Source organism: Falco punctatus (genome assembly GCF_963210335.1).
Source record: "Falco punctatus genome assembly, chromosome: 3".
Classification (NCBI taxonomy): domain Eukaryota; kingdom Metazoa; phylum Chordata; class Aves; order Falconiformes; family Falconidae; genus Falco; species Falco punctatus.
The window spans coordinates 80,299,293-80,326,721 of NC_137582.1; the positions used below are offsets into that span (position 1 = coordinate 80,299,293).

The 27,429-nt window shown below is 37.3% G+C and overlaps 1 protein-coding gene across 2 annotated transcripts in view; it reads left to right on the forward strand.

The window, feature by feature from the left end:
• Positions 1 to 27,429, forward strand: part of COBL (cordon-bleu WH2 repeat protein) — a 264,865-nt gene that overhangs the window by 114,548 nt on the left and 122,888 nt on the right. The window contains exons 8-10 of one of the 2 annotated variants that reach the window (XM_080379027.1): positions 1,450 to 1,494; positions 3,882 to 3,976; positions 7,304 to 7,384. In XM_080379027.1, coding sequence (XP_080235153.1) covers positions 1,450 to 1,494; positions 3,882 to 3,976; positions 7,304 to 7,384 — 221 coding nt within the window. The remainder of the gene's footprint in view (positions 1 to 1,449; positions 1,495 to 3,881; positions 3,977 to 7,303; positions 7,385 to 27,429) is intronic. The other variant, XM_080379028.1, reaches the window with a different exon arrangement.

The following is a 27,429-nucleotide window of genomic DNA, read 5'->3' on the forward strand; positions in this document are numbered from 1 at the left end:
ATTTATCAGCCTGATTGTGTATTCAAATAGCGTAATTATGCAATGTGCTTTAAAATATACCTGCTTTAAAAATACACATTGCCAAGCACTACTTCCTTTGAGGTCAGAAAGGGATATTCATTAAAATTGTCTCCTGCAGTTTGTCTCAATTGGTATCGCTTCCAGTACAGTGAATATCCTTATTTATTGTTTAGGTAACATCAGTCTGGTAGGTGCTGAGCAGCAGGCTTATTTTTTATTTATATAGTTATTTATTTATGTTGATGTTCTGTCTCTTCTTTCAAACTCCTGTGGTAAGTGACAGTTCTACCTTTGTGTGAGTCAAATTCCAATGAGTTTAGCCTTTGAAATAAACTAAATGTCTCCTTTTCCTTTTTAATTATTAGGACGCTCAAAAAAGCGGCTGACAACATGTCATAACTCAGTTGCATGTTTGTTTGGGTTTTTAAGGCTGTTTACTGCTAAACATAAGCTAATCATTTTGGAGCAACATACTGAACATGCAGAGTATTCAACAGGATTCATTCAGCATACTTCAGGGACAATTTACCGAGTAGTTAGCCTAAGTGTTCCTTAAACTCTTTTCCTTTAAAATGGAAGTGATGGGGTGTATACTAGTGCAGTATTGGTCCTCGAATCTGGTTGTTGCATGTACAGTTAAAACCAAGACTTTACTTCAGGGCTGTGTTTATAGCAGCAGATTATATAACACTTCATAGTGTGCTGCTCTCTGCATCAGAGGTGGTTTTTTTTTTAATATTTTATTCTTTTTTTAACCTTTCAGTATACTTTTCATTATGATAAAATCTCCCTGATCCTGAGTGTATTTCAGCCTTTTCTGCCTTCCTCTTACTCTGCACCATGGTGTCTGATGAGGAAACTGGTAAATACACATTAAATAGAAGATTTTCTTTCTTTCAGCAAATTCCTTCTTGCCATGTTCTCGTTTGTAATCTCCAAGAGGAATAATCCCATTAGCTTCAGCATCAGTCAGTCTCTGAATTGTGCATTGAGTAGATGTCTGGTCTGTTTAGTAATCAGGACAGATTTTTAAAACACATTCTCACTAACAAGTAGGGCATCAGAGGTGCTGAAAGTATAGGCTGTGCTTGTGAGAGCAGATTCTAGAAAAACTTTGCGGTCATCTTTCTCTCCTTCCCTGAAACAGAAATACCAAGTGCTGAAAGATTATTGAAAGACAAGCTCTGCTGCCACCTGCTTACTTTATTTGATTTAGCAGCTGAAGTAGCTTCACAAGTGAATCGGTTATTAATACAAAGCTAAACTTCTGCTGGTAGTAGCTCTGTATGTCTGTTGTCAGTCAATATTTTTTCTTTTAATGCTTAAGAAAATAAGTACTAGGAGTAGTGAATTAATATTGTGGCTTATGAGGCAATATTAGAACTTTAATATGTCTTCTCTTGTCCTTTCATTGCCTGCCCTTTCCAGTTCCTCCATCAAAAACTCAGTCTGAACCTTCTCTGAACTACAGAGGTACTGTACAATGCTGCTGAGGGAAAAGAGTCTTTCCCTTCACACTATATTTAATGTGTGTTTGTTAGATGGATCTTTAAGAGTGTTCCATAAAAATGCTGTAGAGAAACAAGCTATCTTCAATCTGTGTTGTCTTCTGCAAAGTGTTGTTTCTGTGTCTGTGCTTTTGGCTGGAACAAACACTTCTGTGACTGCCGCTTCTTCAGTAATTGCCATTGAAATGCCAGCAATTAACAAGTCCTGTCATTTAACTGTTCTGCACTATATTTCTATACAGATTCCAAGTCTTTTCAGGTTACCTAAAGAGTGATTAGTTGAATTTCAGAAATACTAACATTTCAGAGTCTCTTGGATTCAGATCTTATTTAATAGCAAAAAGAATATTTTGAGATCTATGAGATCTTCCACTGATTTCAATGTACATGCAACTAAGCATTTTAATATCAAAAACACGTATACATTGGTTAACTCTGAATAGATGATGACTTCTGAATTGCTACGGTAGATGGGGTTTGATTAGATTACATCACTGCTTCTGCTTCTAGTTAAATAGAAAATGTGTATGTTTAATATATCCTTTTCCTCCACTGAGTCTGTTATAAAACATTACTTATATTAATTATCCTCAAGAAAGGTATGGTTGTTGATTTCTAACTGGCTATACTCCTTTGCATTACTAATGAACACACTATCATCAAAATAAAACTGTGGATAACTTTACTTTAAATTTTCAGGAAGTCCACCTCCAGTAAGTGACAGTCATCGAGCAAATCAGCTCATGGCCTGTTGCCTCCTGGCTTCACTAATGCCAGTACTTCTTCCCCTAATGGTCTGTCATTACTTGCTGTGGCTTCCTCCTATGCAAAGCAGAATACTAGAGAGAGTATCTACTGTATTTATTTAAGAAAAATTGATAAAGATTTATAAAGATTCCTTGTTGTTTTGAGATGATATGCTGTGTTTAAAATCCCAGTGTATTGGTATTATACAACGTGTAACGGTAATGTTGATCATCAGCTGTTACTGACATAGCTTATGCTAGGCTTTCATCGTTATTGTTCATAGTTAAAGGCTATGTAAGGGAATCGTGATCCACATCCAATTTCAGCCCAGCGCCAAACAGCAGTTTCTGGTGAATGAGCATAGGCAGCACTTAGTATTTGAGAAGAGTATTAAATCATTACTGTGTTTTTCTGCAGTGGAGTTGCAGACGTTCTTAAGGATAGTTTCTCCCTGTTTTCCTCTGGGTTCATCTTTACTTTTCTGCTGTGCTTTGAACTACTGTGTGTGCCTAACACCTTCTAACACCTGACATGTTGAGATGCAAAAATGATCTGTGTGAACAACATGTATTTTGTGTGAAATGCAAATCAGTTTACAGGAGTTCTGGGATGGCTCTTTTTTTGTGAAGGAAACCTTTATTTTGTGTCAACAAATAAGTCATTTTTGTTTGCTTCTTAATTGTTATTAAACAAAGAAATATTTACAAGAGAAAGCCATTTTTCTCTGCACATTAAACTTTCTGTGTGGTAGTAGGGTATTTGGATGTGCTTGGAACCAGGGAGAAATCTTTATAGCATTATGCAATGCCCGTTTAAAAACAAGACTGGAAGAGCTTTACCATCTGTATATTAAACATCAAACCAGTGGTTGTTCCCTGTAATGCATGACCTTATCATTTTGCTCATCCAGCTTGGGTCCTGTTGGGGAAACTGAAGGGGAAACTAAACAGTTTGAGAATTCATACAGTTTCTTAGCTGGTTCAAGGAGGACATGTATGTGTGAGCTCTTAACAGCCTGAAATGTGTATAAACTTGCCTCTTCTTCCACCTGAAGTAAAAGCACCAAAATGAGAAAAGATGAGCAGAAGCAGCTTCTTGAAGTTCTAAGGAGAGACCTTTCTCTAAGGGGAAGGCCTCTTTTCTCTTCATGGAGCTTTATCTGCATCCACATTGAGAGTCTTTCGATTAACTTCACTGTGTTAAGTCAGGCCTGTGAATTGTTGAAGGTACTCACCATCATCTTTTTAAATTTTTTTTTCCCCCTAGTACTTTATGAGTTTTAAGTGAGACAAGTAACAAGCATTTCTGAAGACTAAGCAACTTGCTCATGGTTTGCCTTTTAATAAAATTAGAAAATTGTGATTGAAACCTTACTGCAGTTTATAAAATTATTCCATTTGCTTCTGTTAGAGTTTGAAACAAACTTGGAACAAATAAAAGTTTGATGAAAAAAGGAAGTGGAGGTTCTGGTAATTACTTAGATAATTCAGTTCATAACATCTCCATTTCATAAAAATCCAGCATTAATCCAGGATGTTTTATAATACTGATCTTCTGAATCTTTATTTCAGAAATGTAAAAAATATTCCATTATAATTGTTTCAGAACCAAGTCGAAAGGCTTCAGTAAGCAATGATGCAATAGAAAAAGAAAAGACAAGACTTCTGGGATTGTTTAAAACAGATAGAAGAAGCAGCAAGGTAAGTATTCAGTAGTGTACAACCTCACTGAAGAGAATTGTTTTCTTTCCACATACATATATCTGTGGGTGATGTCATTTGTTTTTTCTGCCTTTCTGTCTTCCAAGGAGTAATGTTTTAGCAAGTGCATAAACTATGTTCAGTCAGTGCAGCCTGAGGCATACCAGCTGCTTATTGAAGGAGTCAGGCACATTCACCATGTATACTTTTTTTTTTTCTTAAAAAGCTGTGAGTTCAGTAGTTGTTGACAAAGGGCAGCAGTTTCAAGCAACTTATGTCCACTTAGTAGTGCTTGGATTACAAAATGCATTTCTGAAAGAACTGATGTAATATAGAACAATTAAGATATCAAGTAAAGTATCATATTGACTCTTCTGTGCATGAGTGATGATCTGTTCTAAAGCTTTTGTTTCTTTAGGAAGCTCTATGTGGTCATGCTGTTGCCATCTCCAAGTCTGGAAAACCAATGAATCAGGTGTAGAAGAAATAACTTGCAGTACTAAACTGAAGGATCAGTATCTGCTGGGGTGCATTTTTAACTTTGTTTTTAATCTTGAGTTGGAAAATTTTAAAAAGAAATTTCATATAAAATTTTTTTCTTCTGTTGAGATGCCTTTGTGAAAAAATTGTCATTCATCACAAAAATTAAATACAGAAAAACTTTCTAACTCAAGAACATTCATTACTGGGCTTGTAACTACATATTTTTTGCATCCTTTGCTACAAATATCAGCGTCAACTGCTTTTGAGTGTATTTAATGCATCCTAGAGATGTCAGAGTAAAAAAGAAATTTTATTTTTTCTAATTTAAAAAGCCCTCCCAGAATTCTGCCATGAAATAGTAAAATGGTTGTCTGATGAACTGGTACTAAGAATGGACCGGTGTTTCACTTCCCCTTCCAGTCTTCTCCGTCATATCTTAAAAACTGTGGAAGCTTTCAGAAATCTTCATTAGTTCTCTGCCCTTTTGATTATGGTCAAATTTGGAGTATTTTTGCTGGGGAATAGCTTCCTTTAAGGACACTGGGAATTACTGTGTTGAAAACTCTGATCTGTCACAGATGCTGAGCTGTTCTTAACATCTTACAAAGGACACGTGGAAACTGCATTTTATGAGATAGGAAGTCACTCACTTTCAGAGTGTTTATCCTCTTTAAGAAAACATTTCCCATTTAGAACAAAACAGTAACTGAAACAATAATGCTGTATCTGCTTGGCAGAATCAAGTAAACAAGGGAGCTCAGCTTGAGCCTCTAGAGCATGTTGTGGGGCTGTAGTTCCTTTGGAAGAACCAAATATATTACAGCATGCAGTTTCTGCATTACAGTTTGTCCTCTTACTCAATTTTCTTGAGTTTGGTATGAAGTGTGTACTCTTAGAGTTCTAAATCTTGAATCAGCTCAGATTAAACCTGTAAAATATTTACATTTGCAACCTTAGAAAAAGTTGCTGTGAAGCATCCCAATTCTGTGGTTACTGCAGTGGGTTTCTGTCAGCCGAGTGTCCTGAGATGAGTGTCCCAAGACTGCAAACACCTCAAATTTTTTTCTGTTCTCTTCCTCATACTTGTTAATCAACAACAAAGGAGGTGAAAGGGTTTTTAAAATACAACTTTTAATAGATGCTAAGGATATTTGGGATCAATTAGCAAGTTACAAGTAGTATTTGACCTGGGAAAAAGTAGGAACTGTACAAACAAGTACAAGAAACAGCTTCTAGATCTGAGATAAATGTGTACGTCCTTCTTGCTACTAGTTCTGACAAGTTAATTGAGTTGGTCATTTCTTTATTGGATTCTTATTTTCAAATGACAGATACTCTGTAGGAAAAGAAACTGAATCATCCACTTTGTCTAGTCCAGCAAGGAAGTCACTGTTGCCTTTTCAATACAAAGCTTTAGGAGTTTGAACCCAAATAGATGAAAGAATTATTGAAAACTGAAGAATAGTGCAACACACAGGGGCAAGTAGGTGTTAACTAAGCATAATACATCTGGCTTGATACTGTGGAAGATTTCTAACCAAAACAGCAATGAAAGTGCTGAACAGACTTAGTAGAATGAGGGCAAAAAGTGAGTTCTTTTAAGGAAGGATTTTTTGAAGATATTACATGATGGGATGCCCTGTGATTTTCAGGGCACTGGAATCAAAGGGCCAGATTTCCTAAACTCTGCTGTTCATGATTATTTTTACATTTTTACTTCTCCACGAGACTTAAGTTGGTTCTGCTTAGTTGTTTTATTTTTTTCTTTTGGTTTGCATTGTAATTTGCAGTGATGCTCTGTGTGTGTGTGTGTGTTTATGTATGTGATCAGACATGATCTGTATTTTAGAACTATATGATAGCAAGAGTTCTCCAAAGTCTTGCACAGTAGTAGTGCTGCAGAGCTGAAGGGGAAGGCCGTTTTTTTTGCAGGGAAGGAAGAGTATTAGCCTGTGTTGCAAACTGTCCTGGATCAGGTGTCACTGTGTGCTACAGGCCTACGCTCAGATTTCCATGCCCACACACATGCTTTCTTTCTCAGCTAGCTCACTGAGAGCAATAATCGTGGTGTGACAATACATTAGATCTGACTATTTGAAAAAAACCTTCCTTCTGTGTTAAAAACACCATGACATAGAATGAAAGCAGAGTCCTCTTCTTATGGTTAATACAAATTTGTCAAACGTTTTTCTTTGGTTAACTTTGTACTGGCAGGCTTAATGCCAGATCAGGTATCATCTTGTTCTCTCCATTCTAATTTTATGCTGGATCAGTTACCCTCTGTTCTTCTGCAGCTGGCATAAAAAACATAAAGGTGGCATGAACTCTGTATCTTTTTGATGTGAAATGTAGTCATGTGCCTGAGGCTAAATCCAGATCAAATTGGCACTGCTAAGCAATCCAGTAGAGCAGAGGTCCTGAGCAGATAATTATGGAATCTAGGCTTAAGTAGGGGGTAATATGCTAGTGCACAAAAACAGTCCCGTCATTGACAAGTGGCAGGGAAGAGGTTTCTGTGTGTTTCCCTGTGTCTGGGTGTAGCAGAGACTTACAGTCTGGTCCCTGGTGCTACAGGAGTTGATTACTACCCGTTTTCCTCCTAGCCCAAGAATTGTTCTGTTTCTTTATATTCTTAATTCTTTCTGCTGATGGATTTCTTAGGGCCTTGCCTCCATCAGAGAAATTTTGCATACTACATACGAGTTTCTCAGCAATCGAGTCCAGCACTACTGAGACAGACAGTTTGCCTTCATTCAGTGATAAGGTTTGATGTTTTGCTCTGGCATGTTTTTGCTGTTTTGTTTCCGTTGCTGCTGCTGTGTAGGATACTTGTTTGTGTTGCAGACAGAAGAACACTTGATGAACAGAAATTGTGGTGAGGAGGATGTTTTTAGTTCTGCATCTACAAGTGAAGGAAGCTTGGATGTAAGTACTAACACGGCTTGTAGACGCTACTGCATTCCTATTAGATCCTGCATTTTGAATAACCAGAAACCACTGCTATTCCTGATGCTTAGCCAAGTAGAATTAGAAATAGGTTACTATTTAGCAGGCTTAGTTATGTGAGTGCACAGTTTGTGTATCTTGATGAAGGTAAATGCAATGCACTGTCTTCAAATAAAACTTGCTAGCATCACCGTAAGTCTAAGTTTCTTTCAATGTTAAATTCTAAGCAGTTGTGAGAAGAAGGCTTTTTAACCAAGGACACAAATGTTGTAAGACTGTGACTGTACTACATAATGCAAGAATATGTTTGCTTTATCCATACATCTAGAGGGGGCTTTTTTCTTATAAAACTACACTTCTCATTTTTATCCTTTCACGTGTCTTGCAGCATGGCAGCATTCAGTTTGTTCATAAGTAGCTTGGGGGTGGAAAGTACTTTTGTTTTAAACGCTGGAAATAACAGAAAGGATTTTTATTAGTACTTCAGTAGGTATTAGGGTGCCAAAATCCTGTGAACCACATTTTGAGAAGTTTTTAAGTGCCTAACAGACTGCTAAATTTTGAGGATTTAGGTATCTAATTTAGAAAGTGAATCCTAAATATTTTTGTAAGTCTGTTCTGGTGGATTAGTAATAAGTAATGTGCCTTGTTGTTGTTTATTTGTTTTTTGGTTACTTGGCTTTTTGTTACCATATTTTCAAAACTTGGAGAAGACTCTGTTGATGACATGATAGATGCCTGAAATGTGAGGTTCAGCTCTGAATCCCCCTTTCACAAACAAGTATTTGGAAAAGGAGTGCTAATCCACAATATGCGCAGCTCATTAGCCACAGAGACAGGTGACAGGAAATTGTTGAAAAAAAGAGGAGAGAACAAATTCTAGATAAAAAGGATAGTGTGAAAGAAGTCAAAAGGGAGAAATAGATGGAGAAGTGATTGGCTGTGAAGTTAAAAAACTCCAAACTGCAAATCTGTGAAGACTTCATAATGATAGAGTACTGAAACTCTAGGTGCTTGTTACCCAGACTTTTAGTGTCATACTATGACACTATGATGAATGTTTGTGTGAGAGCTCTTATTAGCATAAAGTCCTAGTAGAGGGTGACGTGGGTAATTGAAGTACGCTAGGTAGAAGTACAGAAAAAACATCACAAGCTCTGACAGAATAAAATAATCTTGTGGTTTGTATTCACTGCCATTATAAATTAATCTCAGTATCTTGAAACCCAAAGTACTAGTGAAGGAGGAAGAGGTGGGATTCCAAGTGATGATATGAAGGTCACTCGGATACTCTGAACTGTCTTTTACACTAGCGTGTGGTCCATTTGATTTAGTACTATTCTACTAAACTTGCAGAAGATTTATGAAGTAACTTAACAGATCTGCTCAGCAGCACAGAAGGTCCATCCTTTGAATGGGCTAGATGGGCTTCAGGAAGCAGGTCAGCAGTTGTGATGTGTTGGTGAAAAATTCTAAAATACTGTAAAATTGGCATAGATAGTTGGCATAGATAACTTGTATTAACATAGGATAATATTCCAGTGGAAATGCCAATGAAAACACTTTAGAAATTCAGCTTAGCAGTTCTTTATATAGACTAGACTTTGAGACCCTTGATCATTCTGCATAATTTTTTATTCCATTTGGTCAAAAGATATCCTCTTTATTGATTTCATTGGAACTGAATTCTAACGAAATAAAAAAATTGGAATTTTGAGTATTCAAAATAAGTGGTATGTTACATAGCCATATATATGAAATACATGTTTAGAACTCACTGTATAGAAATTTCATTGAGCTAGTAAGATAGGACTTTTAGCAAAATGTAATCTAATAGAGGCTTCCTCTTGCAATTTCATCAGGTTTACTTTCTGTTACTGTTTTGGGTCATCTGAAAGTATTTTGCATTTTCTGTGTGGGAATCAAAGCCAAAGTTTCAGATTTATTTCTGGAAGGAAAGTAGTTTGCTGTTGCCTTCAGCATAGTGCCAGGAGATACATGGCTGGATCAGGAAAATTTTTCTTGACTATAAAGAAATAGGCAACTCATTAAATACTACTGAAGTAAGGGCATGAACTTCAGTATGTTTAGTTTAAATCCTTTTCTCACTTACTACATCGTGGCAATGTGTACTGAATTGTAGAAAAAGTAATGGTTCTGTTCTGGGTATTGATTAGTATTTTTTAAAAAGTTGGCAATATAAAGGAATGGAATAAAGGTGTAAGAAATAAAAGGTCCTTAGTATTTGTTCAAGCACAAATTATAATTTTTTTGCAACCAACAAACCATTCTCAATGCCATATTTATCTAATTATTATTAGAATTTTTAATACCCCTAAAAATACCTTGGATTGTTGATAAGGAAGCAGATTTTCAAAGTCAACATGTGAAAAAACTTATTCTTGAGGTGAAGGGACATTTGTTCACAGTATCAGCAAAAATAAAGGTGAAAAAAGATTTGTTAACACCTTAGAGAGTGTAAAAATGCAGGAAAAGAACTCTCCATGGCAATCCTCGGAATGCAGCAGTTCAGTACCACACACATCAGTAAAGAACCTGAAATCAAAGCAGAAATCTCCCTGAATCTGTTCAGTTTTGTGCTAAGCAGATGAGCTTTACATCCAGGTTAACTTTTCACAAGTCAAATGCTATTGAAGTACACTGATGTATAAATACGACATACAAATAAATCAGTTGGAAGTTGCAGCACAATTAGCTGTATTTCACATTCTGTATGCCAGAGGGTCAGAGCTGGAATTTAGAACAGCTGGAGAAAAAAAAAGGGACTTTAATCTCTGCCACTTGGTGTCACTCTTCTCAAACAGTTGATCAAGATGAAACCCAATATTTGAAGTGCAGTACTAAAATTAGCTGGGTTTATTTTTGGGGCCTTCGTATTTTCATAAATCAAGAGCGAAAAAACACATCCCAAGTGCTGAACGACGTGTAGCTATGATGTGGACTTTTTTTGTGTAATAAATCAGCTTGGGGAAAAAAATGTTTAGAAGTACAGCCAGGGACACTTAGCAGAGGATTTGAAACTTCAGCACAAAGTCTTATCACACAGAGTTTCTGTAGTTCACATAAGACTTCAGCAGAGCAATGTTAGAGGATTTTCACTGGTACTGTTTTTAAAAAATCTGGTCTTCAGTGTATGTCTGAATATAGCTGTTAGAACAGAATCAGTGAGCCTAAAGGAAGCAGTAGTTCCCTGCTTAATTAATCTGTTATGGTTATTATTATATATGTTTATGAACAAAATTTATCAGGGAAAAAAATGTCATTTAAAATACCAAAAATTTATCAGATATGTTTAGGATATGTGTATGGTGTGTTGTTTTATTTATTTCATAGTACCTGTATAATTGCAAGATTGTGTTCCAGAAGAAAAATACTGTGCTAGTATTTGAAAAAAATCATCAGGAGTCCTAGTGCATGAGTAACCTTGGCAGTCAACTCTCAAATTATGAGAACAGCTATTTTCCCTATAAAGGCTTTTAAAAAATATATTATTTACATTTTCAGGGCCCTGTTTTCTCTTAATGTACTCTTTTATGCCCTCATTGATGGCAGGAGTTACATCATTCATGATACACTTTACCAGTTCAGAAGTGGTTGGAAAGAAGGATGAAGTACAGTTACATGAAAGTGATTGGAAATGTGATTTCTCTTCAGCCCTGTCAGGTCTCAGGTGCTCAGTTAGTGCCATCTACTGTCAAGGATTTCACCTCATGTGGCCAGGTACTGTTTAGGACAGTAGGAATGCGACTATTGCCCATGTCATCTAAATGGAAGTTAGCAGCCATCTACTTGTCATATTTGCTTGTGTCTGATAATCACATTCACTTTAAATTCCTATTTTCGTGTTCCTGCTTCTTGGTCTTTTGGCAATGCTTCGAATTATGTTGGTTGTGTGTGTTTATTTGTACTATCAGGGTCAAATCCTGGGATAGTTGTGTTGCATTTTATACAGTTAGAGCTATCTATGTACACTGTCAAAGGCATAAGTTGCGATCCTGCCTTGAAACGGTTTTGCTTGGTGTGGTTTTGTTGCAAAATGTAAAACTCAACAAACTGAGTATGGAGAGTTGTCTAAATGCTACAGCAGACTGGTCTGTTCTGCCCAGTCTTCTGTTACAGAGTGCCTGTAAGCCAAGTAGGTGCCAGAGGATGACACTAGGGAAGATACAGTGTAGTTAAAAATGTTTTCATTTGTGCAACTGTTGACATGATTAGAAGAAAAATAGATTTATTAAATACCAGATATCTCAGGATAGGTTTTGCTATTGCAGTAGAGGTAGTTTTATTTTGATACCCTGTGATACACTCCGGAAAAAAAAAATATTTAATTGTTAACTTACCTTAGTAACAAGAAAGGTTTGCCAGAGCTTTTTGGGGGGTTTGCGAGGGGTTTGTGACTGGCACTCAAAGATAGGTAGCAAAGATGACAGTGATCAGCTTTGTTTCTCCTTGTCTGCTGAGGGCAGGACAAGAAGTAATGTGCTTTATATATAGCAATGAAATTTTAAATTGGAAAAAAATCTGACTGCATGGAGTTTTCACGAGGGAGCAGGTTATTAAAGAGACTGTAAAATCCTTATCATCACCTAATCTGTAAAACCTCCAAAAATGTCTAGAGGATGAGCTATACATATTTGAATCTGTCTTGGAGCAGAGGGATAGATAGGTGGGCCATGGAGGTGCTCTTCAGCCAGATTGTGGCTGCTGAAGAGATGTAGCTGTACCCACCCCTTCTATGGTGTGCACTTACAGGTTATTAACTGTTTTCCTTCATGTGAATCATAGATAATTTTGCATAATACAGTATCTTTATATTTTTCTTATGGTATGTGATGGCAGGAGGCAAGACCTTGAAACAGTGGCTGCCTGCCACCAGACTTCAAATTCTTGCTTCAAAGCATGGTGTTACTAGACCTCTTCAAAGAAAAGGTCCTTGGAGTTAGTGTAAAATATAATCTCAGAACCAGCTGAACTACTCTGGCTCAAAAAAAAAAAAAAAAAAAAAAAAAAAAAAAGGCCTGAGGCAGACACCTGGAATGGAAAGTCTCAGCATCTATGGTTAAAGCATGGTAAAGTTACAAGCTATTAAAAGCAGTATCTGGTGAAGAGACATGTTGGCTGACCCCTGTTCTGTCTGTGCTGCTTAGCTTGTATACCACAGTATTGCCAACTTAATGCATTCAAAAATCACTTGTCAGCTCTTCTCCTCACCACACAAAAGTGACTTAAGATCGTGAGGTTTGAAAACAAGTCATTTAGGATGGACTTTCCTTCCCCCCATTTGGCTTCTGAGCATTAGGTTTGTAGAGGTCACATATCTATAAACATTTTTTTTGCGACCATGAAGGTTTTATTAAAAACAAAATATTATCTCATAGTTCTTGGTTGCTAGAACCTGCATCGTCACATAAAACTGCGTGGTTCAGGATAAAATCATCACAACACATTGCATTCAAAAAGACAACTTGGAAACTTCAGTTCCTGCAGTGGTTTTGGGAGGGTGTTTTGAAGGAAACATTTTCAAGAAACATTCTGAGATGGACAGAGAGAAATGGATCAAGTTGAATCAAAAGGGCTTGAGTAAGGGCCATACCAACAAAATGAACTGGGCATAGCTGTGGCTGGCAGGGCCTGTTTTAAATACCCGGCAGCATGGGCTTATTTTGGGCACTGGATCTAAGCATCCCAGAGTCAGATTTCCCAGGTTTTGAAGCCACTGAAATCTGCACAGCAGGAGTTGCACATTAAACTCTGCCCATCCTCTGTGTCTGCTGCCTGCCTCAGCTCAAGGCTGAACTTTGAGTCAGCTGCTAGATTTAGTTATTTAAAGCTTTTACTCTAAAAGTTGACTGTTTACCACATCATTGTTAACCAAAATGTGAGTGCACTAAGTTCAGTTCTCTTCTCTGTCTTTAGAGATACCAGCCAATCTTCTATCTCTCTCAGGACCATTATTGAGAGAATTATTTCCTCCTTTGCAAAGAAAACCAAAATACTTGCTGGGCTGGAGACTGCCTGGAACAAAGCTGTGAGGTATTCTTGATGTGGGAAGCATCCTTTTGTAAAAATACCCAAATATTCAGTGACTCAGAAAGAGAGAGCGCGAGCAAGCCTAACTATTCAGACCAGTAACGAAATAAGTGGGGTGGCAGCTCTGGGTTCCAGTGCCAGCGCCAGGGATGTGTTTCTGTGTTTTATGCTAAGCATATGTAAGATCCAGCAAATAAGTAGTCACTGCAGCTAGAACTGGAGGAGGCAAGTGGCTTGTGCTGTCTGCCCAGATGAGTGCCCTAATCACAGTCTCTTTTTAGCTAAACTCATATTCATGTCCTTGAACAGAATAATCTCAGTCTGCTCATGAGAGGGGAGAAGGTGTTTGCTCAACTAGAAGAACATTTTGAACTGGGATATGCCATATTGTTACCGAGTCGTTGAACTTCGGGCAGGGGGGAGGGCAAGGCAGGAGAGAAATACCATAGCAGCCTCTTCTACCAGTTATGTTTTTTGTGGAGCTGGGTTTCTTAGTTGTGCTTTAAGTGCACCTGTTGAATCAAGCCCCTTGGCTGATGAAGATGGAGAGATATGCCCATTTTATGGTTCTTGAAGGAGTTTAGGCAGGAGGTTAGAAGCATATTTTCTCAGCAGTTTCATAAGTTCTCAGCTTAGCATGCCCAGAAGCAGAATTTAGGCACCATAATGGGAGTAAGCACATCAGAAGAGTATGTGTCAGGCTTATTGAAGAGAAAGCACAAAGTGGGGTGAGTTAGGGAGGCCCAACCTAACAGGAGCATGCTAAGTTCGGCTACCGTGAGGCAATTCAGCTTCCAGACTTGGGCTGCATGGCATCATTCTCTATACTGTGGATGTACCCTGTCGGTCTGGCTTAAGTTGGCTCAGATATCTCCCTCGGATGTTTAATTAAGACCTGGTGGCACACCCTTAACCACCCAAATCCTTTTATGTCTGATTCATCTTTTGTTACTGATTTCACTGAAAAGTTCTGAAGTTAACTCGCTGGAAAAAATAGAATAAAGCAGCAGCTAATAAGACCAATGGCTTTTAATTTGCATTAATAAAAGGACATTAAAAAAACCCAAAGACAATCTTAAACTCCATTTGAGATTTTTCTAGTGACATCTCAACCACTCACGCTTTGCTCCCTTGGTATTTAATATTACCAGAGCCCCTTAATAGTGTATAATAGCCTTGTAATTCATATTTGGTCGTAATTCATTCAGCATATTGTTCTTAATGTAACTGGCAAGCATGCAGTGGTGTGGAAAATACCACCTTTAAAGAAAAGTTTATCCCAGGATCAGGCTTTTCTGCAGTTGGATAAGGAGAGATGTAGTTCCTTCAAAAAGTCTTCCACATATTTCTGTGAACATAAAATGCTTTTTGTGCTTAAGTTTGGGATGGTCTGGGAGTGAGTCAGGGAATTATTAATTCCACTGCAAAGTACATTTCTCTTTGATTTAACGATGGATATCCAAATATTTCTTGAAAGCTTTCCAAATGTAACTACTGTAGTGAACGAATTAGTGTGTATTTATGCCAGTGCCCTTTGCTAGATGAAATAAAAAAATGTCTAATTTTATATCATTGGCTCCATATTTGTAATAAACAATGGAAAAAAATTTTCAGACAGTAACACCTGTTTTTGTAGTGGCATAATCTGAATCACATGTAACCATAGATTTATTATATTAGTCTAAAATACCTTATTAGCATATGTAGATTTGAGATACAGTGAAGATTTTCAACACCAGTTAAGGTATAATTTCTTTTCTTTTGCAAACAATTTCTGAGGCTTGAGCGCTAATAGGATTTGGTTCTTTTCCAGCCTCTTGTGTGGACACTGAAGACTTGATTTCATTAAAAGTAGTGGCAAACAATAACATTTCTTTTAATTAGATGATCTCATGATTTCCACACATATTTGTTCTATGCATTGTTGTTCGTTGGCAAAACCGAGCTGCTTGGTAGCGTGTGAAACCATATGTCTCAATAACATCTTATGGCAGGTGAGGGAGGATTTGCAAAACAACATTTGCTGACAGGACACAATGCATTTTACTTTGATGGCGAAGTTTTCCTGAGTGAACTTTATGGCTTAGTTCTCTCATGCAAAGTCAAACCTACATGAGGCGTAGCGGGTCTTACAGGTCTCCCTGTAACTCAGGAGTTGTGTGTATGAAGCAAAGATCGTATAGCGCTAACTACTGTGTCTGCTGCTCAGTTGTTCATCACTACAGGGACCTTCTAATGCTTGCAGTGTGTGTAGCTGTTTCACATTTTTTCTTTCTTACTAAACAACTGTTATAAATTAGGTTTTATTGGTCTTTTACGTGCAGAGTTCCCAAACTGATATTCCCCTTTGAGCTTAGCAGAAATGATTACAAGTAATTTCAGACATCACTTTTTCTCATACTCTCCAATGTGTAAATATTTCATTTGAATTCTCAGCAACATTTTGGGACACAAGCTGAAGAGGGGAAAGAATGTGACAAATAGCGGTCAGTCTTTTTTTAAAGACATTTACAACAGCATGAAGTAGTAATACCTTCAGTCAGATCCATTTTCTTGAATTATTTTTTTTTAATATCATTTATGCTTTTGAGTAGATCTCAGAATACTCGGGGAGGTGAAGGAGGGTATTCCTTGTTTTATAAATGTTCAGCTGGAAGGCTAGAAAAGAGAAGGCGGATGAAGGCAAATAGCAAGTGGTAGCCCTGCAGAGGTCTTAAATAGGTAACCGTGTGCATTGGACCAACTGACTTTTTCAGTGTCATACCAAGCGCCTGTTTAAGTGTTTTGCTGGTTCAGTACCTCAGTGACCTGTCAAGAGAGCCAGGTGTGACCAGTGCCTAGGACATGAGCTGTGTAGGCTGTCTCTGAAGTATACTGACATAGCAAGATGGAGAGATTACAAGCAGATTTATGATTGTTAGTGTTTGGTTCCCCCACACTCCCCCTCCTCTGGTTATAATATATTCTTCTTTACATCCCAGAAAATGCTTAAGTATACATCTTGATTTTGATTTCTCCCAGTTTCAGCACAGAGATGGTGTGATTTCATTGACTCTAAATAGAGCTTGTTCTGATTTACAGTTGTTTGCATAGGACAAGAGTAAGGCCAGTAAAGTGCACTGTGGAGGTTTGCCTTGTAAAAACCTAATGGCAATGGATTTGGCAGAAAGGGGAAAGGAAGAAGAAACATTTTAAACTATTTATTAATCAAGAATTCCAGCAGCGAGGCTTTTCTTGCCTTGATTCTGGCAAATGTACAGCTGAGAGATACTGTGCAGAGACTGTTTCTGCACAAAGAGAGAAAGCCCTTCAAGTGTAAACATTTGAGCAGCTGGCATGGGAGATTAGTGTAGCATTGGTGGAAGGAGGGTAATAGTGGATAGTGGCGCTGTCTAAATTTAACAAACGTTAAACAAGGTTCTAGGTTAAGGGTTACAGGTCAGAAAGACAATATCAACTAAAAATACTGGCAATTTTACAAGTCAGTCAAAGTCATTAACTAGTATTTAATTAAAAGCAAATCACTATCCAAAGTTGTGACACCTTCCTCCCTTCCGCCCAAAAGAAAAAAAGTTTTTTTGAAAAAAATATTCTATGCAACCTGTTTCAGTTAAGGAAAAAAACCCACTTTATCTCTCTATGGAAAGGCAGCACTTTGAGGCTTCTTAATGTTTTTGCTTTGGATTGTGAACGGTCTTAATATATTGTTCTACTTTTAATTTCCTGTGGCTGAATATTATATCAAAAGAAAGCATCATGCTGAGGGTGAAAGTGTTGTAGGACCTGTTAGCTTTGTAGACATGTGTTCATAATGCTGTTTAACATCATCTGTGGGGGTTATGTTTTGTTTTATATAAAACCTTGCCCAATAGTTTCACAACATCGTTGTACATCAGGGTGTCTGGTCATATGTTGGGTTCTTTGGATTTTGTTATTTAACTTGCATTTTGATCACGCTTTTAAAACAACTCCTTGCCTAGTGGTTTGTGATCTGATTCACACGTGTTTTATTGGAGGTGCTTTACTTTATTAATATTCTTTAGCAGTAGAAACTAAAGTATGGGTGTCTGGAGCCAATTTTAATGTTTAAAAAACAGAGCTATGCTTTCTGTGCTGGCTTTGTTATGATTTCCATTGCATTTGAAAGTATACTCAAGAAAAAAGATTTCCTGGAGAAATGACAGTGGCAGCATAGTTCAGAGCATTACTGTCTTTTGGCATCGTAAAGTTAGAGTGACCATCAGAGAATTGATGCAGAACTCACTAGAGTCAGTGGAAAAATCCCTTCTGGTTTCAACTGGCTTTGGACCATGTCCTGTATGAGTCATTAGCCATTACATACACTAGACCATTCTAAAATCATTCTTTCTGGTGCTACTTCAGATTTGTTTTTACATGGACAAATATCTTCTGGCACTCTCACTATCATCTTTGGAAATGTAAGACCTTTGTTCTTTTTTAATGGACAGTTGACACAGATAAACCCTATGAGGTTGCTTAATTTATAGAGCATTTTCTCACTGGGGAAGGAGAAAACCCCAAAATAAACGTGTTAAGTCTTGTAGAAGATGAATTGCCAACAATGTCAAAGCAAGGGAGTGGCTTTCACCGACCAATAATTTGTTGCAAAAGCAGGTTTTTCTTTGTTATCTGAAGCAGTGCATGCCCAGGGAAGCAAGCAGAATTCTCAGCACTGCTTGCCCTGTTTAAGATGTAATTGTGCCAGTGGTAGTCCAAGTGTAGGTATATGTTGTATCTGTATTGCCACAGTTTTTAACTTCTGTGTCAGTTAAATGTGGGACTGTTCTTGAAAAGTTTCTGCTGCAGTTCCTCAGTGGGGGTTGCACGCCAGTGGATTAGAATACTCCAGGCAGCAGGAATAAATAGATCAGAGAGCTGTGATTTCTTAGTATTTAACACAAAATTCACAAAGGAAGCAAGGCAATAAACAGTGGGAAAATTAGTTTCTTAGGAATAACAAACATTTACAAGTTGAGCTCTGGTGTCCTAAGGATATAGTGAGACTTAGCTGTCTATAATATATGCAAAGAAAGATAAAAATAGGAAAAAAATATATATATAAAAAGTGGTAAAAGGCTGAAGTAGCTTGGGCTCCAGCACAGCTGTACTTCGAGTCACTTTGCAGTATTCTATATTCTCACTTCATTTTATTTAGAAGGTGGGATGACCTAGATAGAGTCGAAAGGATAATAATAACTGCTTACAATAGGGGAAAAAATAAAAGGCCAGGGATGTTTGAAGTAATGTTTGAAGAGAATCCTAAGAAAATTCAAATAGGAGGTCTGCTTCTCTATTCTTAAGTTGTTATTCTGTGCTCAGTTACTGAACTTCAGTGATTTTTGCCGGCATGTTCAGGATATTGACTGTTCCTCAAAGACGATAGCCTTTGGATAATTCTCCAGGATGGAAAGGAAGCTTGGATCTGAATTTCATGCTCTTAAAAGATTCAGATCCTGAAATGAATTTACTTGTGACTTCTTCAGCGTATAAACATATGTATTTTCTATCCAAATTGTTCATCTCCTTTAATGGGACAAGCTTAATTTCTGTAGGTATTATGAAACTAAAGATGGATGTTTATGACACATGGTTGTGCTCTATCCATTGTCCAGCAGGAGAGTGTTGTCTTTAAACCTTCCCTGTACTCCTGTACCCTCTCCTCCTGATTTCTTCTCTTCACCCCTGTAGTCCTGACCACTGATGTTGATCTGAGACTATAAATATTCATCTCTTAGAATGGTTTGTTGCCATCCATACCAGAGCATCAAGCTGCGAGCATGATGTATTGATCTTTTGGTTTAGTCTTCTGCAGAAAGCTGTCGTATCTCCTAGAAGTGTTGATCAGCTTCAGTGCTGCTATTTGTGGACAGAAATTCTCAGCATGAAAGCTACAGATACAGTTGGGGGCTTGCTTAGGCCACCCATTAGGGTGTTGTACAGTCTGTTGTACTCAGTGTGTTTAAGTATATGTACATACATGCACAAATGTGCATACAGGCATCTGAAATTGCTAATCAAAGTGATAAATTTTGTATGTATATGCATACCTGTGTTTCTGTGTAGTTACATGTATGTACAGACACAGGTTATGTACACACATGTGCACATCCAGACATCTGAAAGAGCTAATTGAAACGCTAAAATCCGTGGCTGTTGACTTCTGAGTCACGTTGCTCTAACCCTCTTATTGACTCTGTAATTAGGATTTGTGTTAAGATTTGCACTAATTTCAGAGTTCAAAAGCTGATTTGTTCTTTTAATTTATGTTTTAAGATCTTCAGAGGTTGCATTGTTTTCAGTAATATTTTTGGCAGTGTTTTATCATTAAGAAGTCTAAAGCTTCCTTTTTGAAAATGTGCTTTGATAGTTGGATGATTTTATTTGTCTCCCTCTAGCTAAACACCTACAGTTACCATAGACTTCAAAGGCAAAAGTAGTTGCACAACTTCATTCTAAATTAACAAAGTATTTGTGTCGGAATTTGATTATAGGGATTGCAGCTAGAAGTCAGTTCCCTGAGCTTGAATAAATCAGAGCAACTCCTTTGACTTCAGAGAGGTTCTGCAGATCTTGGTGAAAATTTGCCTTTGAATTTCAGTACAGATTTTCTCTGTTCATCAACTGCTATAATAAGTAGAGATTTTCAGAGGCCAGAAGTCCTGCAGAATTTCAACAGACAGTGAAAGATGATGAGAATTGATCATAAGTATTTGTTGTCTCTGAAAAACTTGCATAAGGACAACACTTTCATTAAAATGGTGGAGAAACTTTTAATTTAACTGGAATAAAACTACTTTCAGTAAAAAACAGGAATTACTTTTTCAAAACCAAACAAAGACACACCCAAAAAATTCATGCCAGGAACTATTCCATTCATAATTCTGGTCCCCATAAAAATTGGCTATGCAGACTTTAGAGCAGGTATTTTTAAACTGTATGTTTGATTTAAAGTTTCCGTCTCCTCCTCCAGTATAAATTGGCATATCTACAATGAAAACATATTGAAGATGATCAACTGTAGTGGTTTGATAGTTCCTGTATGTTAGAAGAACTTATTGGGGAGCAAGTTCTTCTCAGTAGTTTTCCAATTATTTTAAATTTCAGAAGGACATATATTGCAAATACAATAACTCTGATCTTCCATGGACCAAACACATTGGCTGATTGATTTAAAAGAATCGGTAAGCCTAGAGGAAATAAACTTACTGCAGTGATGGATGAATTTTGCTCAAAACCTCTGATCCTTTTTGTAGTTATTTATGATTTATGAGTGCTTAACACCAGTAGAAATGATGAAAATGTCTTTTTTGCTGTTGTTGGTCTTTGGACTTTTGAACTCTGTTTCCTGAAGTCTGTTGCCAGACCATTAATAAAACACAGATTTTGATTTTCATCTTGGTTTTTCAACACTATTTGTTTGTACTAATCTATTTTCACATAGTGCAAAAGTGTAAGTTAAAGGAGAAACCAGACTTTTCACATTTACAAAAATTTGGCTTTTTCCACCTTCACTCTTCCAAGATTGCTCTCACTAGATCTACTAATGGCCTTCCAAGGCCAAGTGTAAGTAGCTTATTTTCAAATGTTCTTACCTTGTTTTCCTTCTGGCTTCATATTTTTCTGTCATCTTTCTATACTGGGGTTGAATTAAATTCTAGAGTCTATGTGAATGTTCCTCTCTAACTCTTTCTTCTTCAAGTTTCTTCAAAATGTGTTTTTCCATTAGGGTTTGTCATTGGCTTTTAGATCTCTTTTGGTAGGTTTTAAAATGTTTCTTTGGTTATTCTCTTCCATTCAGCCTCTTTCCGTGTCTTAGTATGCATTAAATCCCTACCACAGAAATGTTAATTACACATTCACAAATCTATGTATTAATCTACTATCTTTTCGGTACTAAATCTTTCCCAGTTTGAGTTCTGTTCATGTGACTTTTCCCCTACTTCTTCACATCAACAAGTGAGCGTTAACATCACCATACTCCGGGCTAACATATAAGCACTCATTGCATTTTCTTGCAGAATATGTTTTCTGTCCTGTGCAGGCGCCTTAGTTCATTGTTCCTTCCTTGGGATATGAGCCAGTACTGTGTCATCACATTCACTGAAGTTTTCTGCTTTTTGCTTTGCTCCTCTCCTTTCCCACATTTTTGTCTTTCAGTTTCTGTGAGGACTTCCTCTCTGGTCAAATCTGGTGAACATATTCACTTCGTTTTGTGATGTAATGACTGTTTGTGTTTCTCTCCTCACTTCTTCCCGTGTTCTTTCCTACTTTTTTCATGAGTGTTTTCATACCACTTGGAAGAATATCCAGAAGACACTTGGGGTGCTTTTCACATTTTTTCCCATTTATTTTTATAATTCACCAAACTCCCTGCACATCTCTTGTTACAAGCCTATCTTCTGTCCCCATTTGATGAGACATTTAATCTTGAATAGATAACCCTTTCCTTTTCTTTATAGACTAGCTTTTCTGGGTTTTTTTGGTGTGGCATATTATGTGGCAAAACCTCTTGTTATCTATTGCACTATCAGGCAATGATACACTTACTTAACATATATGGACATAGCTATCGAAAAACGGTAAGCGTTGTTAGTAGCTGAATTTGCTGACTGCCTGGTTTTTGTTAGCCAATCTCTTTGGGGAATATTTTTAATTTAATCTTTCTCCCCATATTGACTTTACATATTCATATTTTTGACGGTTCTGAAAAATCTGTTATCAAAATACAGAGCAATTTTTTTATAGGCTAATACATTTTCACAGTGCACTGTGACAATAAGTGTTGGACTTCTGGAAGGTAATTTTTTAGCAGTCTAACCAAAAGGATGTAAATCAGTCCTGAGAGGGTGCATTTTATATATTAATCAATGTTGGTATTTTCTCAAAACAATATTATAAAAAGAAAAGCATTCTATCGAATGATACACGAAGTTGTCCACACACTTCTGAAAGTCAAGATAAATCACTTTACACTTGTATTAAATGCAAACAAACCTTATTCTAAGCATCTGCCTGCATCCCAAACTGTCACCCATGGTTCAGCTTGACTTCAGAATTCACTTCAGATTGTGTTTCCAGCCTGCACTCCTACCCACCCACATGTCCAACCCAAGTGACAGGCAGCAATGTTTCCATTAAACTACCAAGTAGCATAGAAAATACCCAATGCAGAAATGTTTTCTATGCTGTGTTAATGATGGGTTTGTCTAACTAAGGTTTATGTATAAAAAATAAAAGCAAGAATTTTTACATTTTAAGGGTATTCAAAATGCATCAGTCATCCCGAAGGTAATAAAAAACAACCTCCCCTCATATTTTGTGTGATGTTACTTAGTCTGATACTATCAGCTGCATAGCACAAGACAGGCATAAAGGAAGTGTTCAAGGAGCTTACGCATATGTGTCTATGAATTCTCTGTGATGTGTCTGTCACCTTAATGTGGCATTTTAAGGGACTGAACATGCATGTGTTTTTTAAAAAACATGGTGGTTTTAGTATATCCACTTACAAAGATACCTGTAATGGATATGTGCTGAAGTGTGTGGCTATTTCATGGATGTCATTAGATTATAGACCAGTGTTGAAATACCTTCCAATAATTTTATGTTTCATGGCTTTTTAACTCTGGAAACCGAGAATCTGGTGGAAAGTGGACTCTTAAGTGGAAAATATATCGGCTTGTGTGGTTGTGAGCTGAAATTTACTCTCTTGAACATACACCTACTTGCTTTGCCTATCATGTTTGTTCAGAAAAGACTGTTTAGCAACCTAAGTTTCTTTCATTTGTGGCTAAATAGCTTCAGATTTCAGCAAAACAAGTTTTCATCTTTCATAGGACACACAGTGACAGAAATTAAACAACTTATGCATTAGAAAGATTTGTAGCAAGTGTTTTTTCACTGCATGGAGTTGAGGCTGTCTTGTTAATGCCAACTGCTCTGAATCAAAGAAGGTTATTAGGTTTTTCTTTTTACTAAAAAGTTCCTCAGCTCTGATTCACAAGGTCCACAGGGTATGTGCTTGTTGGTTACTGCAATGACTTCAGTGTCTAGGTTGATAGGAGAGGACACAAATGATTTACGTGTGCCTTCCGAACACTGACTTGTGGACTTTGGTCTTCTCAATAGCACCAGGCAGTGTGCTGCCTGCTCCCGTCTTCTGAGCTGAGGTATGTCTCTGCCTTCTTTCCTTCTGTCTCAGCATTCAGAAAAGGGTAGTGTCTACCCTCTCTTGTCAAGAAAGGTTATTTTTGCTAATTCTGTTGGGATGCTACTTTTTTTTTAAACCTAGGAATTTCTTTGAAACATAGTCATTTAAACAGAAGAGGTGACCCATGCACACAAATGCAACCAAGTTAGCTTGTCTTCCCTTTTCTGCATGTATTGCTGTGATGGGAAAACATCATTGCATCCATTTCCCTTGATACTATGACTGTCTTCTTCATTCTACCAGGTAGACTTCAGATTGACATGAGTGGTTTTGGGTAGCAGTAACAGACAAAGATTTTAAGCATGAAGAGTAGTGTGACTTGTGAAAATCTGAAGAGTGAAACACGGAAACAGGAGAAATTATTTGGAGGAAATACACTGAATTAGAAATCACCAGAAGTGATTTAAAAGCTTTTATTCTCAAAGAATTGACAAGTCACATCTATCATAAAATCCTGAAAAAGTATAAGTTATTTGACAACCTCTGAGTTGCTTGAATGTTTTATATATATACATTGTTAAATTCGTAGACCTGCATTCCACTGCTTTATATATGCCATAGTAATTTAGTCACTTCTGGAGAACTCAGAAATTTGTGATCTGGCTGAATACTGAGGGAAGTGTTGGTAGTAGTGTGTGATACTGATGTTAACAGTTAGGCTTGGTTTCACTGAATCTGTTTCTTTATGTTTGCAGGAATTTACAAGCATGTTCATGTTTAGCTGAAATGCATGAATTTCCAGTCCATGTTTTCTAACCTACTAATGATTGGAGTAAGAAGTTTATATTCTTCAACATCAAAGTAAAATCTATGTTCATAAAAAAAGTAATCCGCTTATTTGTGATTTTTGCCATATTCATTCAGTATCCATCTGATTTTCAAATCGAAAAGGGTTTTTCAATATTTCTTCACACACCAGAAGTGTAACAAAAACTAAAGAAGGTTCTTGGGAACACTCTGGTTAGGCACCCTCTTTGTCCTCAGTGTAGTGCACAGGGCTTGAGTTAATACCCACACTTGTTCCCTGTTTAGAAATTTGCAAACAGTGAATCTAAGCCCCTTGGTCTGTTTTGGAATGCTTTTCTCCTGGAGGCTTCCACTTTTCTAGTTTCCTCCCTTGTTTGGTTGTTCTTTCAGCTTTTCTGCTGGAAAAGATGTAGGACACCACAGGATGTGCAAAGTGAACTTTAATCAGCTGAAGGTGGAAACCAGGGTTGTGCTCTTAGCAGTAGAGACATTTTACATCACGCGACCTTACCTAAAGTGAGAACAAGAAGTAATCAGATAGACTTCCAAGGAGGGAAATGATAGGTAAAGTACACGTGGAAAAAAAAAAATCAATGGCAAGGATAGTTAAGCAATAAGCCAGCATAATTGCAAGTGGTGTGGACCTGTGTCACAGGAGGGTTTTAGTAACCTCTGCAGTGACAGATTGGTTGTGCTACTTCAGTGCTGGGAGATAAAGTAGATAATTTTGTAAAGGAGGTGACCTCCTTGCACCTGGCACTGAGAGGATGGACAAATTTGTCCTAAAATAAGAGGAATGTGGTTGGCCATGATCAGGGAGAACTGGCAGGGGCACAGGAGAGAGAATGTTCTCAGGCACTTTCTGGATGTATAAGTTCTGGTGCCCGACAAGTGGGCCCTGACCACAGGATCTGGAATTGCTAGGTAGATACTATAACAGACTTGTGCAAGCATAGAATAGCACTGTAGTTGCACAGACTTCAAATTATAACTTGATTTTTTTTACAGTAAACCCATGAAAACCCGCTTGCCAGACATATAAAATCAACATGGTACTGCCTGTACAGGTTACTGTTGTGGAAATGAAATAGTGGCTTCTCTTTTCATATTGTGATGGGTGACCAGCTAATAGCAAAATGCAATGAGATAATAAAACAACATAAAGTAAATTGCATAAAAATGTGTTGTGTTTTTTTTAGTTCAGAGCAGGAAAAGGTTAACTTTTTTGTCCTTTCTGACTGCAGACTGTATGCAAGTACCAGAATCACAAGTGCTTCAGGGAGTACAAAAAACAAACTGTTCAGTGTGGCTGGTTAGAAAGGAAAATCTGAGTAGTCACAATTTGGTTCTTTTTTTTAAAACTGTGTCTCCAAGCAATCTCATGACCACAGTATTATGCTTTGGTTTTGAAGCAGGAACTTGGATTAGTTCTGTTTCAGTGATGTCAAATTTAGTGCTAGTATTTCAGTGTCATGTCAAGGAAAGCAGCCTCCCACTTCAGCCTGTGCAGTAGGTGTGACATAACGTCTGATGTTTTAAATGACTAATTGTAATCAGTTGTGGTGTCACTCAGCAAATCAATAAAAGTTTGCATTAATGGAGTTTAAATGTCCAACAGACATAAACATTCTTGCTGTCACAGAGTAGATGGATTTGTTGGCCTGCTTTAAATCCTACTTTTCATATTTACCTGCGGTACGCTTGCAAAAAACTATTAATTTCTTTATGATATTTACACTCTTATTTTTGTGTCTCTGTTTTGGGAAAAATAAAAGCCCTTTTTGCTGATACATCTAGTACTTTGAGTGCTTAAAAACAGCTCAATTGATTACTTCTGATCTAAAAACTTCTCAGAAGGAAATTGCATAACAAGACTGGGAGCTCAAATATGTGCGTTTTGGCAAAGAGCTGCGGAAGAAAGGCCTGGCTGTAGCAACCCTACAAGAAAAGAACTTGACATTTTGAAAAATTTTTATTGACCGGTGTCGATAGGGAACAGGAAGTCAAATCACTCTCACAGGCAAGCTGCAGTGTCTTCCTTGCTGACCTTTAAATGCCACTTAATGTCATCAGAAAATCAAGGAAATGCTAATAACAGAGCTTTGGGTAAGAGAGTTATATATGAGGGATATCTTTTGAGAACAAACAAGCTGACTTCCATTTTTATGCACATCTATTTTTGTAAAATGGAATTCTCACAGCACAGTTATATTTTTTAATAGATTAATCATGCATTATTTTATTAATATTAACAGTAGTTTTTTCAGGAGTGTCCATGAGATACCAGAGCTTCTTTTCATTCTTGAAAAGGGAGTAGTTTACAAAAGATAGGTAATTGCATTCTGGGTTGATGACTTTGGAACACAGACTGGCCTCTGCTTTAGGCTCTTCTTAATCTAGCTTGTGTTGATTTAAGCAGGCTATGGACTTTGGTAGGCTTGTAGCAAGTTGAGTTCCCAGTGTCTTTTGAAAACGGGACTAGTATGCTTGAGTCACCAGGTTACTCTGAGCTGGTCATACTTCTGTGTTTTTAACAGCCCCTCTTTGCCCTTCCAAGAAGATTTAGAAAGCTAAATTTCAGACAGAAGGACTAGTAGGAAAAAATCCTAAAATTAAACTGCTTAAGAAAGCATCTTGTCACATTAGGAAAAAAGAAAGTTCCTTAGATTTCAGAAGTTTAATGGGAGGGAAAAAAACTAGCTGGCAAGTATAACATGAAATAATGGATCCATGAAACTTGATGGCACCATATGTAGGTACTGCAGCTGTTTCCTGCCTCCTTCCAACATCTACTTCATGGACTTAAAATGGACTGTAGGCCATGGTTGTGGTTCAATACATGTTCAAGACCCTTGCTCAACTGGAGTGTAACTTGACGGTCTTGACTGCAGATATATGCTGGTGTATCTGTGTTCATGCTGGGTTTGCTTTGGTTTAGTTTGGTATATGGGGGGCGAGGGGGGAGAAAACTATTTCTTTTTTCTTGCTAGTTTGC